The sequence below is a fragment of the Equus asinus genome, chromosome 10 (assembly GCF_041296235.1).
Source record: "Equus asinus isolate D_3611 breed Donkey chromosome 10, EquAss-T2T_v2, whole genome shotgun sequence".
NCBI classification, from domain to species: domain Eukaryota; kingdom Metazoa; phylum Chordata; class Mammalia; order Perissodactyla; family Equidae; genus Equus; species Equus asinus.
Window position 1 is genome coordinate 78,362,571 of NC_091799.1, and position 16,819 is coordinate 78,379,389.

General features: G+C 43.5%; 1 protein-coding gene across 2 annotated transcripts in view; it reads right to left on the reverse strand.

The window, feature by feature from the left end:
* EGFLAM (EGF like, fibronectin type III and laminin G domains) overlaps positions 1 to 16,819 on the reverse strand; it is a 172,765-nt gene that overhangs the window by 92,580 nt on the left and 63,366 nt on the right. For both annotated transcript variants that reach the window (XM_014831261.3, XM_070519746.1), the window contains exons 4-5: positions 7,147 to 7,264; positions 5,758 to 5,893 (exon numbers count right to left, since the gene is read on the reverse strand). In XM_014831261.3, the coding sequence (XP_014686747.2) occupies positions 5,758 to 5,893; positions 7,147 to 7,264 (254 nt within the window). The remainder of the gene's footprint in view (positions 1 to 5,757; positions 5,894 to 7,146; positions 7,265 to 16,819) is intronic.

Below are 16,819 nucleotides of genomic sequence, written 5' to 3' on the forward strand. Positions count from 1 at the left end.
GCTAGCTTCAGAGTCTATGCATTAAACCACCGGTCTACACCACCTCACCTTTGCCATGAAAACAGAGAATCAGAGTCGTTGGATTTTAGAGGTCAACCAGTCTAGCCTTATTTTATACCTAAGGGAGCCGATAACTGGAATCAGGCAATTTGTCCCCAGGATCAGAGGAAGCTCCGAGGAGAGCTGGTGCTCTGATTTCACATTTGGACAAACTTAAACCCGAGAGATGAAACGAAGAATCAGACTGTAAGTCTCGATTCTGAATAAGAAACTTCTTTAACCTTCAGAGCCTGTGACCTTGGCCATGAGTCAAATCACATCAGCCCTTAAAACTATTCAAGGAAAATCCATAATCCGTTCAGCTTCCGTTCTGAATCCCAGACTGGATCTTCATTTCAGTAACAGCCTTTGCAGGGTCACTTCCTGTGAGGAAACTAAGAAGTTCACTTGTTACTTGTAGATTAAAGAAGAGCTTATGATGGGATGGAAAGACAGATGACTTTTGACAAAAACATTAATTTGTGAAATAATTTTAAAAACCCACCCAGGTGTGCACGACCTTGAGATTCTCAAGTGAAGCCAACATGTAGGCACAGCAATCAACTTAGAAGCACCCCTGTGAGAAGATGAATATTACAAGTCTTATTGTGGAAGGCATCTGCCAGGGACCAGGGAATTATTTAGGCAGAAAGGTGTGAGAGGGAAAAGAAGGGAAGCATGGTTCTTTCTCATTTATTAGTATAGCTGGATTGGGTGGAGATTTATAGATCAACATTGCTTGAGCTGTGACCTTAGAGCATACCTAGAAATATTTTGAACTTTCACATGCACCCAAAATAAGCCAGTGGAGGACTTTTTATTGAAAACAGTCATTGAAACAAGCTTTAATCTACTCTTTCCAGCAATCGACAATGCAAAGCTCTGAAGCAATTTTAACCAGTCAGATCACACCTATAAGTAAGTCAAATGAAAACTATTTTTCACCTTTAACCCGCCTGATACATAGCATATGTGGAGCATGCCACCCCAGTTGGTACATCAGAGCTGAAGAATATTTTTCCAGGCCTTTGCTTTTCATTGCCACCATAATATATATTTTTTGCTTGTGAGAAAGGCACTTACCCTGGGGAAATTCTTAGGCAGAAGGAGGAAGGTTTCTCAGATATTTATAGCCAAAATATTTCAAAACATAGGTAGCTATATTTATGCTTGGTTATTATTTTAATAAACACTAAGCATTGCTGCCCACAAAGAAATTTTCAGTATCACTTTAGAAAAGAAATATTCTTCTTCACCTCGAATGTATGGCTTTTCTCTATTAAAAAAGCAGGTAAAAGTTTTAAAAACATTGCAAAATGTTACAGCATGCAAGCTTAATTGAATTTGCCTCTGCAGATCTTTTCCACACTGATTAAAACCCAAAAATCCACTGTTAGCAAGGAAGCTAACGAAGAACCCCGAGGCTGACTTTGGGGGAGATTACGAAGATTACTCCCATCTAAAAGGTTCATCCTAGCTGAGCCGGGGACCAAGCCACCTTTCTGACACGTTACCGAGGCTACCCCTTCAGGGCGCTCATCCCATGGGTGTCCTCCATTTCAAGGGAGGTAGAAGCTGGATGAGGATGCTCAAGAGAGCACCACAAATATATCATGTCCACCTGAAGTATCACCCAAACTAGCAAATATGCAGTCAGTACCCCCATACCCTGGTGTAAGTGTAATTTCTCAGGCTAACCTTTTATTAGCCAGTTAAATATTTCTTTAAAAGTTTTTTTCCGACTATTTCCTAAAAATGCCTTTGATAACATTATCATTGTTTACTAAGAAGAGTAAGTGATGTACAGGTGCCTACCAAGACAGAGAGGAATAAGAACCTCATCTTCCAGTGACAGAACTTAGACAAGAACTTTATGTTACGATCGTCGAAATCTGAGGATACCCTCTGGTAATAAATAGCTTTCTACAATTTCCTAGCCTTGGCCTGCCAAACACCTGCCTCTTGGATATAACAAGAAACTTGTGGCTCACACAGGGACCTGTCACAGGTGTTTCTGTAACAGGAGGTATCGGGGCAAAAGGAATTCAATATTAAACATTAAACAGAGCTCGCTGGGGAAAATAGAGTAACTAAAGACCCCCAAAGTCTTTCTACTCAAATTGCAGTTTCTGATTGAGAGCCCAGGCCAGCTTCTCTCTAAATATCCTCGGGCACTCACCTGTAATGGGATAGACTCCGAGATAGTCACAAGTGAATGTGGGGATTTATTTTGCAGGCAAACACTAAATGCCACAGCAAGCTGTGAGAGCTTTATTTTCCCAAACAACAGCAAACAGCTGTCGAAGATCAGGCTCCATTTCCTCAGCCAGCAAGGATCTGCGGGGAAGCTGACTCCACGTCTCCACCTCTGAAGGTGGATCACAGACGTGAAGGGGACGTGGCGTTTCATAAAAAGAGCACCGAGCTGGAAGTCAGGAGGCTTCAGTTCCAATTTGAATTCTGTCCCCACCCAGTGATTTTCCCTCTGCAAAGCAACTTAAGCGATTGAACCTCAGTTGGGGAAACGGTGGTATGGGGGTAGAGGAAACAGGTATTGAATGTCTACTGTGCATCAACATTCTGTGAAGACTCTGAGCAACAGCCCTGCAATGACGGTCCCATGAACTTGATGTTACAGATGAGGAAATGCAGGTTCTGAGATCAGATAACTTGACCAAAGTTACATATTCTCGAAGAGATCATGGAGGCAAGAATTCCTAGTACAGGAGCTGGACCCAGGCAGTGGCTTTCCCCATTTTACTACTTTCCATGTGGAACTCCAAGATGTCCAAGAATTCTAACTTTGAGCTAGCTCTCCTGGACACTGTGAAGGTATATTTGTCAAGACAAATAAATTGAAAAAAAGAAATTTAACCATTTGTTAGAATGGTGCATAATTTAAAAATACGTATACATAGGAATTTGGGGCCTGAGTCCCTCAAATGTTAGGGACAGTTCTGATTGTTAAAATGCATTTGTCAGAGAGGAATTATAATCATTAAATGTAGGTACATAACACCCATTTACACCTTCCATTTGCGTAGGTTTTCAATGTCTACAAAGCTCTTTCTCGTATGTGATTTCACTTGATCCTCCTAATCACACACTATAAGGCTGAAAGGAGTTATCGCCCAGGTTTGTCCATGAGGACATTGGAGTCCATGCCTCTGGGGCCTGGGTCACCTCCCCTTGTTCCACTTCTGATTTTAGCAGCTGCATGTGAGCTCAGACTCGTCTCATGGGGCCAGCATCCCACCTCAAGCACAGGCTGTGCTCTTTACTCCTCCTTCTATCCCAGGACTGGCCTCCTTAATCTACAAACCAGCAGAGCCTAGAAGTGTGGGAAATTGTGCCCCTAGGGGAAACTCTCACTCTACAGAGGAGGACAGAAGCCAGTGAGTAATGGCTCCTGTCTTTCTGACAGGCAAATTTGAGTGGAATTCTGGACACCTCAGAGAGATCTCCATGGAATCAAGCCCCTACAGAAGCCCCTGTGGCCTGTCAAGTGACTTCAGTGATACACAGTTTTATGTCCTCATTTTCTGTCTCCCTCTCCCCACTTTCTCATTCCTGCTACCAAATAAAATAAGCTACTTGCACCCAAGCCCTTGTATCAGGCTCTCATTTGGGGACCCCAAACTAGGAGAGGCACTGTGGCTTCAGGAGGGGAAGTGACTTGCACAGGGTCTCCTGCTCCAAGTGCAGGGGGCAGAACTCTCCTCCAGTTCTCCTGGTTCTAAATCCAATGACCTCCTTCATCTCCTTTCAGTTGAGCACACCGGCTGCAATTCTACCTTTGACCAATACGCTGGACTTCAAACATGTTTAAAAAAATCATGTGTTGGCACAAAATTAATACTAAACAATAAGCATCATGTTTGCTGGGGGTTACAGAGATGATCTGCTAGGCTACCATGAAAAACCTGGCATTTTTCAAAATTTTAAAGTATTACATTGTGCTTTGCTGGTGTGAGACAAGTAAATTAGAAATGCTACCTTTCACTCCACATTTTGCAGATGAGAGAGCTGAAGTTTTAGGACTTTCCGGGTTTCATGTCCAACTACTTTTGGAACCAAGGATTAGAATCGTCTACTCCAGGCACACTCTGGGTTTTGCCCACTAAATCTGTTCAACAGCAGGATTGTAGATTATCCTCAATGCAGAGCACTGGTCTGAAGCTTTGCTGTGGGCATCCTTTTTTTAAATTTTTCCAGCCTCTGCTCCTCCCTTTTCTATTAACTGCACCACAGTTTTCCTTTGAGGAACCAACCCTCTTGAAATCTCAATCCATGTACTTCAGGTCTGAATAACCGACCAGTCCATAGTTCCAGAGCTCAGAATATGACAAGAGTCTGACCTATTAGTGTATTCTCTTCCCTCGTGATTGACTCAGAGAATGGAGAGGGATCCAAGCCAGACCAGTTAGAGTGAATATCAAGATTTTAATGGGTCCATCGAGAAAGAGCCACTCTTTTCCAGGGGGGAGATAAGCTAGTAGACTGCAAGTCTTCAGTGCCTGGTGGCCATCTTGTCACCATATAGGAAGAGCCTGCTTGAAAAGTCAATGAGGCCAATAAAGAGGGAAGCATAGCACAGAGATGGATGGAGACAGACTCTTGATGTGACACAGATCTATTCTTCCCTGAATTTAGATTTGCCACTGGACTCTGCAGTCACAGGAGCCAATATATTACTGCCTCATCTTCTTTCAAGCTCCTGCCACTTGCAATTCAACAAGTCCTGCCTGAAACGAGCTCTGTACTCAAGCATTAAAGGGACTCAGTACTTCTCTGGAAAAACAAGTATCTGTTTTCCACTACCAAGGAACGGGCTAGGAAGTCAAGAAACAGAAGCAGACCTAATCAAATCTTGGCAGAATCCTTTGTTGCAGCTTCAGAGAACCTCAGGAATGAGGTGCTGAACTAGTCTCTTTGTGAATCCATGAAGCAGCGGGCCTCAGACACATCCCAGCCCCTTTAATGTAGAGAACACCAACCTCACATTGTTTTCATCAGCCAGGTTCTTCAGTTCAAAATTCAATTGCAACTCGAGTTCAGAGGAAGGACCTTAGACTGGGAATTCCTTTTGCTCATGGTTTGTGTGTGTGTGTGTGTTTGCTTAAAATTACATAGCAGCATTGAGAATCCATGTTTTTACATCTGTAAGCTCTTAGAAGAACTTCTAATCACTCTTAAACCCTCTGATAAGCTGAATAATAAGACCTGGAGAGGTAGACAAGAGAAAAGGCTGAACTCAAACTGAGAAACTTGCCCCAGGGCAGTATGGATGGGAAGAAAACAATGAATTGTACTTGTTTTTAAAGGGTTTCTTTTCTCCTCCCTGGAGAAAAGTCACCATCAAATATTTACTTCAAATATAATGTTTCAAAGCCAGGGAGGCAAGTTTCAAGCTTGAAAAGCAGGCAGGCTTTTTGGCAATGGTGCCTCAGGGGTTTTCACAGCCTAGGACCCTCTCTGGCTGTGGAGGGGAAATGAGGAAGAGGTAAGGTGAGTGCAGGCAGGTTTACCAGATGACCCATCACAGAAGAGGTGTGGGGACAGGAGCTGGCCCAAGGACAGAGTATAAATATAGGCCTCCACGCCTTTGTCCTCTCTTACATACACATGCAGTGGAGACAACTCTCCCTCTAGTCTTCTGTCATGCTTGGGATACCTGAGGTCAATACCTTGGCTTTTGAGTGTGACATATGAACTTACCTGATGAATTCTACAGAATAGTACTGAATAGGGGAGCTTCCTTCACTCTCTCCAGGTTTCCAAGACAGGGCCACCTCGGAATCAGAAACCACAGTGACGTACGGCTGCTGGGGTGTTGTTGGAGGCAGGCAGGAATCTAGGCAGGACAGCAAACAACTAGAGTTGGCTGTAGTCTTGGCTGCTGGAGAGGTTTCATATATTAAAAAACACATGTGCTTCTTTGTTCAGAACAGCCTCAAAACCCAAACTAAATAAACACACACAAAAAATCACAACTGGATTCACCATGTAGGGTTTGAGTCATTGAGAGCTGGCCTTCCCTTCTTGCTCCAGTATCCCTGGGTGGAAATCCAGGGATATGTCCAGACCATTGACCCTGGGACACACAATGGTGTGTACCCTTTAAAGCTTTGATCACACTCCCTCCTCCTAACAACCTTTCATCTCTGCATGTTGGAATTGATACTTGCGCAAGAGGAAAATGAAATGCTTAGCGTTAGTGTGACTTACTATCAATTCTTTTGTGTATGTGTTTTCTCCCCAGATCTTCAGAATATATGCCAATAGTAGGACATTTGGGAAATGCGCTCATGTGTAAAGAAGTAGGAGTCACTCATGAGCCTAGCACCCCAAGGTAACTGCTGTTACTATTTTCATATTCAGACTTTCACATCTCCCAGCCTCTGTTTATACTATTGCTTCTGCCAGAAACATTTTCCTGCCTTCTCTTCCTAGTGAAATCCTATGCGGTTTTCAAAATTCAGACCAAAGATACGTTTCTTTCTGAAACCCTCCCTGAGCCTCGGGGTAGAGGAAGTGCACAACCCTGGGTGCTGCGGGCCCATTGCACAGACCTCGGATGCACTGGAACTGCTTGCTTGCCATTTGCTTCTCCCTCCACAATAAGCTCCTTGTGAGCAATGATGTGATCGAGCCACCTTTGTCCCCCACTGTCCAGCACAGTTGGACTTTGTCGGATCCACAAAAAATCCACACTTTGTTGGATTCCCTTTGTCCATAAAATCTCTTCTCCCAGTCCCCTTCCTCACCTTCTTAGTTCTCACTTACTCATCACATCTCTACTTGGAAGTCATCTCCTCAGGGAATTCTTACATGATCTCCACAGAGGGTCTTCCTTTGTATGTTCTTACAGCACTGTAGGTAGCACTTAGCACAATCTGTGACTGCACACTACTTAGATAATGTGTTGACCCACCCCACTAAGTTCTGAGAGGGCAGGGGCTATGCCTGTTTCTGTTCACCACTGAATTCCCAGAGCCTAGCATAGTGCCTGGCACACAGTAGGTCATCATTGATATATACTAAATGAAGGAATGAATGAATAGCACCCGTCACTTTCCTGTTATGAATGAGGTGAAGCCATTTTACCTTGGGGCAAAGTGGTAACATGCTGAGGAGAACTGAGCCGCCCTTTGCCAGTCTGGCTGTAAGCTGCTACGCTCACTCGATATTCAGTGCCCGGTTTCAAATCTCCGATCACTTCCTCCTGTCAATGACCAAACAGGAAATGTGTCAATGATCAGAAATTCTTTTGGGGCAAACGAGACAATTTCCATGAGGGTTGCATCGTGAGGTCTCTGTGAAATTGCTTGGGATAGAGATTATTTTGTTTTCTCTAGGACTGGCCAAGTTTTAAAATTTGCAAAGCGTAAAACACCATGACATATTTCCCAAGACTAGAGAATTTCCCTTCATTGGAATCTATACTCTGCCCTAGAAATGGGACTCATTCACCTTATCAGACGTCACTCTTAACATCTGAGTTCTTTGATCAGAGTACTAGGCTGCTGGGATTGAGGTAACAAGCTTTTCCAGGGTTGGAATCCCTCAGTTCTTTCTTTCCATTTGTACATCACAGATGCTCGGGAACTTGCCACAACAGCAAACTGAGGTCTTGACTTGTACCCATAAAGTAGGGACCCAAACTTTGGTTCTCAAATTTTAACCTGCATCCGAATCACCAGGAGGGCCTCTTAAAACAAATTGCTGCGCCTGGCCCCAAGGCTTCTGGTTCAGTAAACCTGGGGAAGGGCCCAAGAATTTGAATTTCTAACAAGTTCCCAAGTGGTGCTACTGCTGGTCCAGGGACCCATGTGAGAACCACTAGGACTGATGATGGATGTGTGTGAACTTCACTTGCACGAATGGCCCTGCCCAGAAAGCCCCAGCTGAAGAAGATTCACTCCACCTTGGGCTTTGGCAAAGGCAATGTGTCCCTGAGGCTACAGCACAAAATAGTAAGTGGGAGCTTGGGTCTCACTGGCCCTAGCACATTGTAGGGGAAAGGACACTTGCTTTGGAATCAACTAGTCTTGGGCTTGAATCCTAATTCTGCCACTTATTGCTGGCTGTGGCCTTAATATTAAACTCCCTGAGCCTCAGTTTCTTCCTCTGTAAAATGGTGATGATATATAACTATCTTGCATAGTCATAATATTTGGGATAGTGTGTGTAAACTAGCTGGTACCCAGGATGTCCTCAAGAAGCAGGTTGTAATGATTATTGTCCTGTCTCCTCTTCTCTGCTTACCTAGATTCCATCACCTCTCTGAGGCCCAAATCTTCCCCTTAATACCTGACCACAAGACCTGATCTTACCCTACTGACTGTTGTACCACTAATTTAACACTTACATATGTGACAAATTATTACTATTTCTCCTATGGGATGTAAGCCTCTTGAGAGCAGGGATCCTGTCTTGAATTTCTTCACAACCTGTTCCGCAGATGATGAAACATTCATTGTAGCTAAGGAGAATAATCAACTGACTAACAAGACTTGCTTAAAGGAGTCAACAATTACTGAGTGCTTACTACAGTAGTTCTTAACCCTGAATGCCCATTAGAATCACTTGAAGATCTAAAAACATACTGATGCCTGAACTCCACTCCAGACTGCTTAAATCAGACCCTGTGGGGGGCAGGGCCTGGTGTCAGTTTGTTGAAAGCTCTCCAGGTGAGGCTAACGGGCAGCCAGGTTTATGAACCATGGGTCCAGGGCTTGGCTCACCTCCTGTGCTCTGAATTCCACCTGTCCCCTTTCCTCCCTCCTGTATTTCCATCCTCTCTCTCCCTTACTGTATTTACTGTGCTTGAGTTGCTCTCGTCTTGACAACAATCAATTTCCCCATCATACATGTGCCCCACCTCCTCTCCACAAAGGCAAACTTCTTAAAGAAGTTGTCTCCACTTCCTCAGCTCCTATTCACTCCTCAACTTACCCTCTGGCCTCTCCTCACTACAAACTTATTGAGATTTTCTTACCAGAGTCATCACAACTTTGTAGTAAATCCAGAGGGAATGTCTCAGTCTTTACTTGACTTTTTGCAGCTTTCAATACTGTTGCTCACTCTTGCTTCTTCAATTTCTTGGTTCCCTTGGAAGCCATGACTCTGCGCCTTCTTGGTCTCCTTCTACTTCTCTTACTGCTCCTTCCCAATATCCTCTACCCACTCACTACTTTCTGCTTGCCCCTGATGTGTTGGTCTTTCCAGGGGTTCATCCGTCATCATCTTCTCCTTTCACTCTGTAGTCTTGCCTGGGTAAGTTCATCTACTACTCACTTAGCTTCTAGCACCACCTTCACATGACACCTCCCAAATCTGCATCTCCGGCTCTGACCTGCTTCTTGATGTCCAGATGTGGATTTGTGACTATCTCTTGAACATCTCTGCCCAACAACTACCAAGCAATTCAAGTTCAACATAACTAAAGTTCAAGTCATTGTTCCTCCTCCTACTACCACAAACAAAACAAAAATTGCTTCCTTTCTTGTGTTTTCTCTCATTACTCAAACCAGAAATTCTTGACACTTTCCTCTCTGTGTTCATCCCTCCTCCCTAATCACCGTTCAAACACTTACCAATATACTTACCAGTCCATCTGCATGGACATTTAAGTCCATGTCCTCATAATTATGAGACTGATCCTGATTCTCCCTGCCACCAATACTTCCTGCATCTCCAGTCTAGGCTCCACCCTGCTAGAGTTATCTTCCTAAACACCAAATCTGATCATGTCTCTTCCCACTTTAAAACTCCCTTACAATAGCATATTTGTGTCCCCCTGTTTATCCTTCCAGCATCATCTCGTGCCACTTCCCTTCCTTACATTCTACATTCCAGTCATACTTAAGAACTTGGCAGGGCTCAGATTTATGCCATTCAATTCTTTGCCTCTGGGCCTTTGAACCTGCTGCTCCTTCTACATGAAATGCCCTTCTCCCTACACTTGCCTGGCTCGCCCCTGCTCATCCTTCATGACTCAGTTCAGCTGAGACATTACCTCATTTCTCTGACCCCCCAGCCTCCAGTCTAGTTAGGCGCCCCTCCTCTATCCTTCCCTGATGTCCTTGGTATACCTCAATCTTAGCACCACTCACCTTCTATTGTAATAGTCTATTTATTTGTCACCTTCTCCCCACCCAATTGAGGGCAGGAAGCAAGTTCTTATTCCTCTGGCATCCCAAAGCTTAGCATAGTACTATCAGACATGTAGCAAATGCTCAGCCAATGCTTTTTGATGAATGAACAAATGAACTAGTGAGAGACTGAAAGAAATCAAACCAAGATGTCCAATATACACAGATGACCTCATCAAGAACCAGCTTCTACTACTGACCCCTCCATCTTGATTAACAGCATCAGTACCTCTGCATCTGGCCCTGGAGTTAGTAACTCCGGAGACAAACTGACTTCCTCTTACCCACCTCCCTCTAGCCACCTCCACACGCCTTTCAGACCTGCTTCCTTCTTCCATTTCCTTTGAATCCTTACCTGGGTCATTTCTAGAGGCTCCTAGAGGGTGTCTGTCTCCAATCCTTTACTCCCTCTCTCCCCACTACTCCATCCTACATGCAGCTGCACAAGGGGTCTTTGCTGAACATATAAACCTGCTTTCATAGCCCCATCCTGCTCAAATTCTCTGCATCTGTGCCACCGTCTGTCCCCCGGATTCATGTCCAGTTGGGTGGTTAAGAGACTGGAGGTAGCAGGTGGATGCAAGACTCCTGTTCTCACTCCTCTCCCAACTGCCACCCCAAGCTAGCCGTATGGGAGCAGAAATACACTTTCAAACCAACTTGATGCTCTCACAGGCTTTTGTTTTAGGATCTTTTTCTCCTGTGACATCATTACGCTGTATAAAGTAGGGGGGTAGCAATGTGGTTTCATAAATAATTATAGATATTAGCTATGAGCCAACACCAAATACAACTACCATTAGTTACCATTTACTGGGTGTTTTCTCTGTTCCAGGAACACGTATAACCTGATTTAATTCTTCCTTCAGTCCTATGAGGGCGGTATCACTCTTGTTTTCATTTACAGAGGAGAAAACTGAATCCCTGAAAAGCTAATTATTTGCTCAAGGACATTTTTCTTTTTTTAAAGATTGGCACCTGAACTAACAACTGTTGCCAATTTTCTTTTTTCTTTTTCCTGCTTTTTTTCTCCCCAAATCCCCCCAGTACATAGTTGTATATTTTAGTTGTGGGTCCATCTAGTTGTGGCATGTGGGACGCCGCCTCGACATGACCTAGTGAGTGGTGCCATGTCTGCGCCCAGGATCCGAACCCTGGGCCGCCGAAGCGGAGTGCGCGAACGTAACCACTCGGCTACGGGGCCGGCCCCTCAAGGACATCTTTTTATTAAGTTGCAAAGTGGAGGTTTCAACCTGCTTCATTTGACTCCAAAGCCCAAGTTTAATTCAATAAAACATGTAAAAAATATTAAATAACCTTTAAATCAAAGAATACTTATAGAACACTGAAGATCAGATTATTTTATCTATAAACATGGAGGTTTATGTATCAGAAATTTAAAAGCTATTACTGAAAATCAAGAGAAACTATACTTGTAGAAGTTCCTTATGAAGATTAAAAAACAATTAAACTCTTTATTGGATATGGAAGAATAGCACTACCTTAAGCCAGGAATATTCTGAGAGGGAGAAGATGAACTTGCCAGAAGCCAACTATTTCCAGCCTTTTCCTGTGTCTTTCCTGTGCTGACAGGCTGGTAACTTGGCATAAGGGAGCAAGGGTCAAGGGGACTGAGTAAATGGGATCATGAAAAGAGGGGCTGGATTCAATGACTAAACCATCACTTCCTCTGGCATCACTCCTCCAAATGGAATCCTTCACTATATTGTGACTCGTGATAACCCTTGAATTCTTAAGTAGAATACCACACAATTCCGCAAGTCTTTGTATCTCTGTCCTTAAGTGTCTTAAAACCACTGCTTCAGCCTTGAGTCAAACTAGATAAGATGCTAAATAGACTCTTCTCCAAGCAGAAGAACAAAGTGTTTTGTTGCCTTGTGGAAATTTGAAAACAAGTCAAAATATTTCTCTCTCTTGGACTTTATTTCTGCACAGGATGAGGAGAAACAAGAGAGAAATTGCTGCCTGGAGTAGAGGCCGCAGTTAATTGAAGTCTCCCCTGCTCACTCCCACACTTTTTGGGTTTTTTTTTTTTTTTTTGGCAAAGTCTGGTGATTTGCTGCACAATAACCCTGCTGTGTGTTTGTCTAGCACTTTATGAAATGCAAAAACCCCTTCCAAAAGTTGTCTCCATTGTCTTCTCAATACCACCCGTGGCTGTTGTGCCATCAGAGAATTGACATCCATGGAAGAAAAAATCAAGACCAGTTAGTTCACTGAGCCCAAGGAGCAAGCTTGGATAACTTTGAACCAAGTGAGCTATTCCCTAGGACTCCTGCCTCCTTCACAGATCGCCAGAAACAACAAACTTTCCTCTGATGGTTGGTATAATCTTAATATCTGTCATTTTGGAATTTCTAAAATCCTTGCACACCATTGCTACGTTTAATCCTCACAACAGCCCTAAGAGGTCATTCTTATCATCCCCATTTTACAGATGATGAAACTAGGCTTAGAGAGTTTATAAAATGCCTTTGGGGACAATGGGTCTGGTTTCTCTCATAAAATGCACTACAACTTAATATGTTTTCAATTGCCGACTCCCAGACATAGTGTCAAATTCTCAGGCCACCTGGTTTTTCAGATGTCCAGCTGCCTTTTCCACATCTATATGCCTGTCCCATTTCCTCTGTTCACAGTCTGTGACAGAGATGACTCACTGTCCCCACATATCCATTCTTTCCTTTCTTATAATAGAATCCTCATATTTCATTTGGGCCATGGCCACTCAAAGACTGCATTTCCCAGTCTCCCTTGCATCTAAGTATGGCCATGTGACTAAATTCTGTTCAACAGCATGCGAATGTAAATACTGGGGCAATTTTCTGAGTTACCCCTTAAAAGGAAAGGTTGTGGTTCCTTTCCTCTCTTCCTCACCTGTTAGCTAGAATGTGGCAGTGTGAGACATTTTGGACTTGGGGAGGAGGGCCAGAGGGGTTGGAAGAGCAAGAGATGAAAGGATCCTGGGTCTCTGACACAGGGAAGCAACCAAAAGAGCCCTAAATTAGAAATATCAAGTTAAATAAGGGAAACATGAATGCACATCTTGTTAGAATCACAGTTATTTTGGATTTAGGGACCACTAGACTTTTATTCTAATTAATTCTTGACCCAATGTACAAAAACAACCTGGATAGCTATGTAAGAGGAGCCCCTGAAAAGATGGGACTATTCTTTACAGAATACCTGTTCATTTTGCAATGAGGAAACCATGCTGAATGGTTCTGAACTGAAATATCTGACCCTGATTTCAGACCTCACCTTTACTCCTTCTATGCTGCACTTTTCTCCTACTGTTTTGTTTCCAGAAACGAAGCTGATGTTGCCCTGTTCACTAGTCCAGACATAAAGCTACTACACAGTGAGGGCATCCAATGGGCACTGTTGAGAAGAGGCAATGAAGTGGGAGAGCCCTAGACTAGGAGCCAGGAGACCCAGGTTCTAGGGCCAAATAGCTGTGTGGTCTTGGAGATGCCACTTAACTTTTCTGGGCCAAAGTTTCAACACCAAAATTCTATGATTCTTCTAAAATAACCTGCATTGGTAGGTAGGAATTTTGAATTCAACTTCACTGTTGACTCTACAAGCAAAGGCTGGGCCTCAGTTTCCTTAGGGGAAGTTGGAAATATCTAGCATCATTAGATGAAAGGTACTAGAGAAATAGAAAAGTGCTATCTTCCAAACATCCTTCTCCCAGTGGTCCTCGGAAGGCTGTGCAGGCCAGAGTGGAGAGAAGAGTTGGAGGGATTGCCATTGCCTGAGTGGGCACAGAATGTTAGACTATTTTCCAGGGTTTTGCAGGAGGGGCAGCATTGGCTTTGGGGCTGGACAAATCTTCCTTGTACGGGTCTGTCCTGTGTATTGCAGGAGAGTCAGCATCCCTGAAGCTTGTCCACTAAGATGCCCACACATACTTCCATATGCCCTACAGGGGACAAAGGAACTCCTATTTGGGAACCATTGCTAGTTGACGCCCTCATTTTATAGTCAAAGAGAGATTCAGAGGGATTCGGTGACCTTGCCCAAGGTCACCCTTGCTCTGGTGACAGAGCTGGGACTAGATGCAAGTCTCGTGATTCCTGGCTAAGTTTTCTCTCTGTAAGCTTTGATAAGACCTAAATAGAATCACTGTTCTGGATCAACCAGACCAGTGGACTCCAAGGCACAGTGGTGGTACATCTCCCTGTGTGAGCAAGACAATCTACTGAGATGCTCGAAGAAAACGTAATCACTTTCTATTTCTGTTTTATCTCCTTCTCTAAAATTCTGTGAGATTTTATAATGCACATATTAGTAGAGTAGCATATGTATAATTTATAAATACATAAATATACATATATTGGCACGTGTTCAAATATTTTTTAACTGATAATACGCATGATCAAAAAATGTGGAGACCACCAGTTTAAACATCTGTGTTTCTATTTCTAACTCCAAAAAATTATCAAATTGCCCTGATTTGCTTCATTATTTATTTTTCCAGGATGAAAACTCCAGGTTATTCTTCTAAGAAAAAGATAAGTGTTGAGGCAGCCCTGATGGCCTGGTGGTTAACGTTTGGTGTGCTCTGCTTCGGCTGCCCGGTTGGAGTCCTGGGCGTGGAACCACACCACCTATCTGTCAGTTGTCATGCTGTGGTGGCAGCTCACATAAAAGGACTAGAAGGACCTACAACTAGAATATACAACTATGTACTGGGGCTTTGGGGAGGGGACCAAAAAAGAGAGAGAGAGAGAGGAAGAGTGGCAACAGATATTAGCTCAGCACAAATCTTAAAAAATGAAGGTAAGTGTCAAATGCTAACCAAATCAGAAGCCTCGATATCAGCAGATTATCAGAGAATTCATCTGAATTCCACATAATTAGCCAGGTGATTTTGGTCATTTCATCATTTAAGTCAGACTAACCGTTTATCAACCCAATCTTCTGTTTGGTATTCAATCCAGAAAGCCAATCAACCAGTTTTAGGTGAGCCTGTCCTGTCTCAGTGAGAAGGTCTGGAATGGTTAGAGGAAGGAAAGAAAGGAGAAGGAAAAAGGAGGTAGGGGAACCACCCCCACAGTGGTGCTCACCGGTTTAAATATTTTCTCTCCTTTTCCATCTTTTTCACCTAGTCTTGGAACAGAGCTTAAATTACTTCAACCTTTAAAAATGTTCCTCTTAACCTTACTCTGCCTTGTGAGATGAAGCAGGGCATACAAGAATAAAAGCAGATTCTTTCTAAAAGATTAAAAATTCACTGGGAATGCTCTGCAGGCCCTGCTTACACTCTAACTAAGCACTCTCCATTGGGCCTTAATCAGTATGAGGGAGATGCAGAAAAATCAACATTTTGATGAAAAGAGACCCCCTGAATCCTGGGCCAGGGCAAGGGTTTAACTTTTCTAAAGCATACTTAGAAAAATCATGTGATGATCAGATTGTCCTTGGAGAAAAAACAAAACAGCATGAAAAAGAAAGGAGAAGTTGTAGGACTAAAATGAACCCAAAGAGTAGCTGCCCTTCCGCCATGTACAGCCGACGGCAGCAAACACACAGCTTCCTGATATGAAGTCTACTGACCACTCACTCAGCTCTTGTTGTGCCAGGCGTGGTGCTGAGGGCTCCACGAGCATGAGCTCGTTTAATGCTCACAGGCGCCTCATGCTATGGGATGACAGGATATAGCACAGAGGTACCCAAACTTTCTCTGTTCATGGCACATTTAGTGTCTCATAATATTTTTATAGCACCTCTAATCCAAAAGAAATGCCTCACAGTTCCATTTACTCAGTAGTTACAGCCCAATGACCCGGTAGAAGCAGTTCACATCAATGTTGCTGCTTCCATTGAGAAGTTCAATTATTCCATAGTGGCCCTGTGAGTTTGCTACTGAGCCCTGGAACACCCTAGGACACAGGTTGGGAACCACAGATATATTACCCAGGATATAGATACCATTCCAATCCCTGTTCCGTCGATGGAGGAGCTGAGACCCAGTAAGGTTACCCAGCTGGTTTGTTGTAATACAGGAATCTGAATGCGAGTCATCTGAATCCAGAGCCCACTCTGCTATACCAGACCCTTCCCTCCCCTCTTCCTGAATCACAGCTTTATGTCTTAGTCGTTATTTCCTCTCTCCATTCTGTGTATTCTGCGCCTCCCCAACCCTCCACCCCCAGCCTTAACACACGGGCAGGTACACATGCATGCTCATTCCCTTGGTTCAAACCATTCCTTTCCATTTGAATGCCCCTCCCTCCCCTCTGTCTTTCCAGAAACGGCTCCCACTTCAATTCTCAGCCCCAAATTTTACCTGTTCACCACTTGTTCCTACACTAATCTCTCCTTCTTCAAAACCTCAGTCTGTCTATTAAGTGGCATGTTAATGACATCTAGTCTTATGTTGCTCTCTAATTGCTTTATTAGTATAAATGTGGTTTTCCCAATAAGACTGAAAGCTGCCCAAAACAGTGACTGTGTGATATCTTGGGCTGGGTAAAAGTTTGTTGAAATCAGCAAGGTGATCAAATGCTACACTTTGATAGCATACTCTAATGCCTGGATGTAATCAACAGAGAGAGTATTTTAACATAAGGTCAGTGATCATCAGCAATGATAAC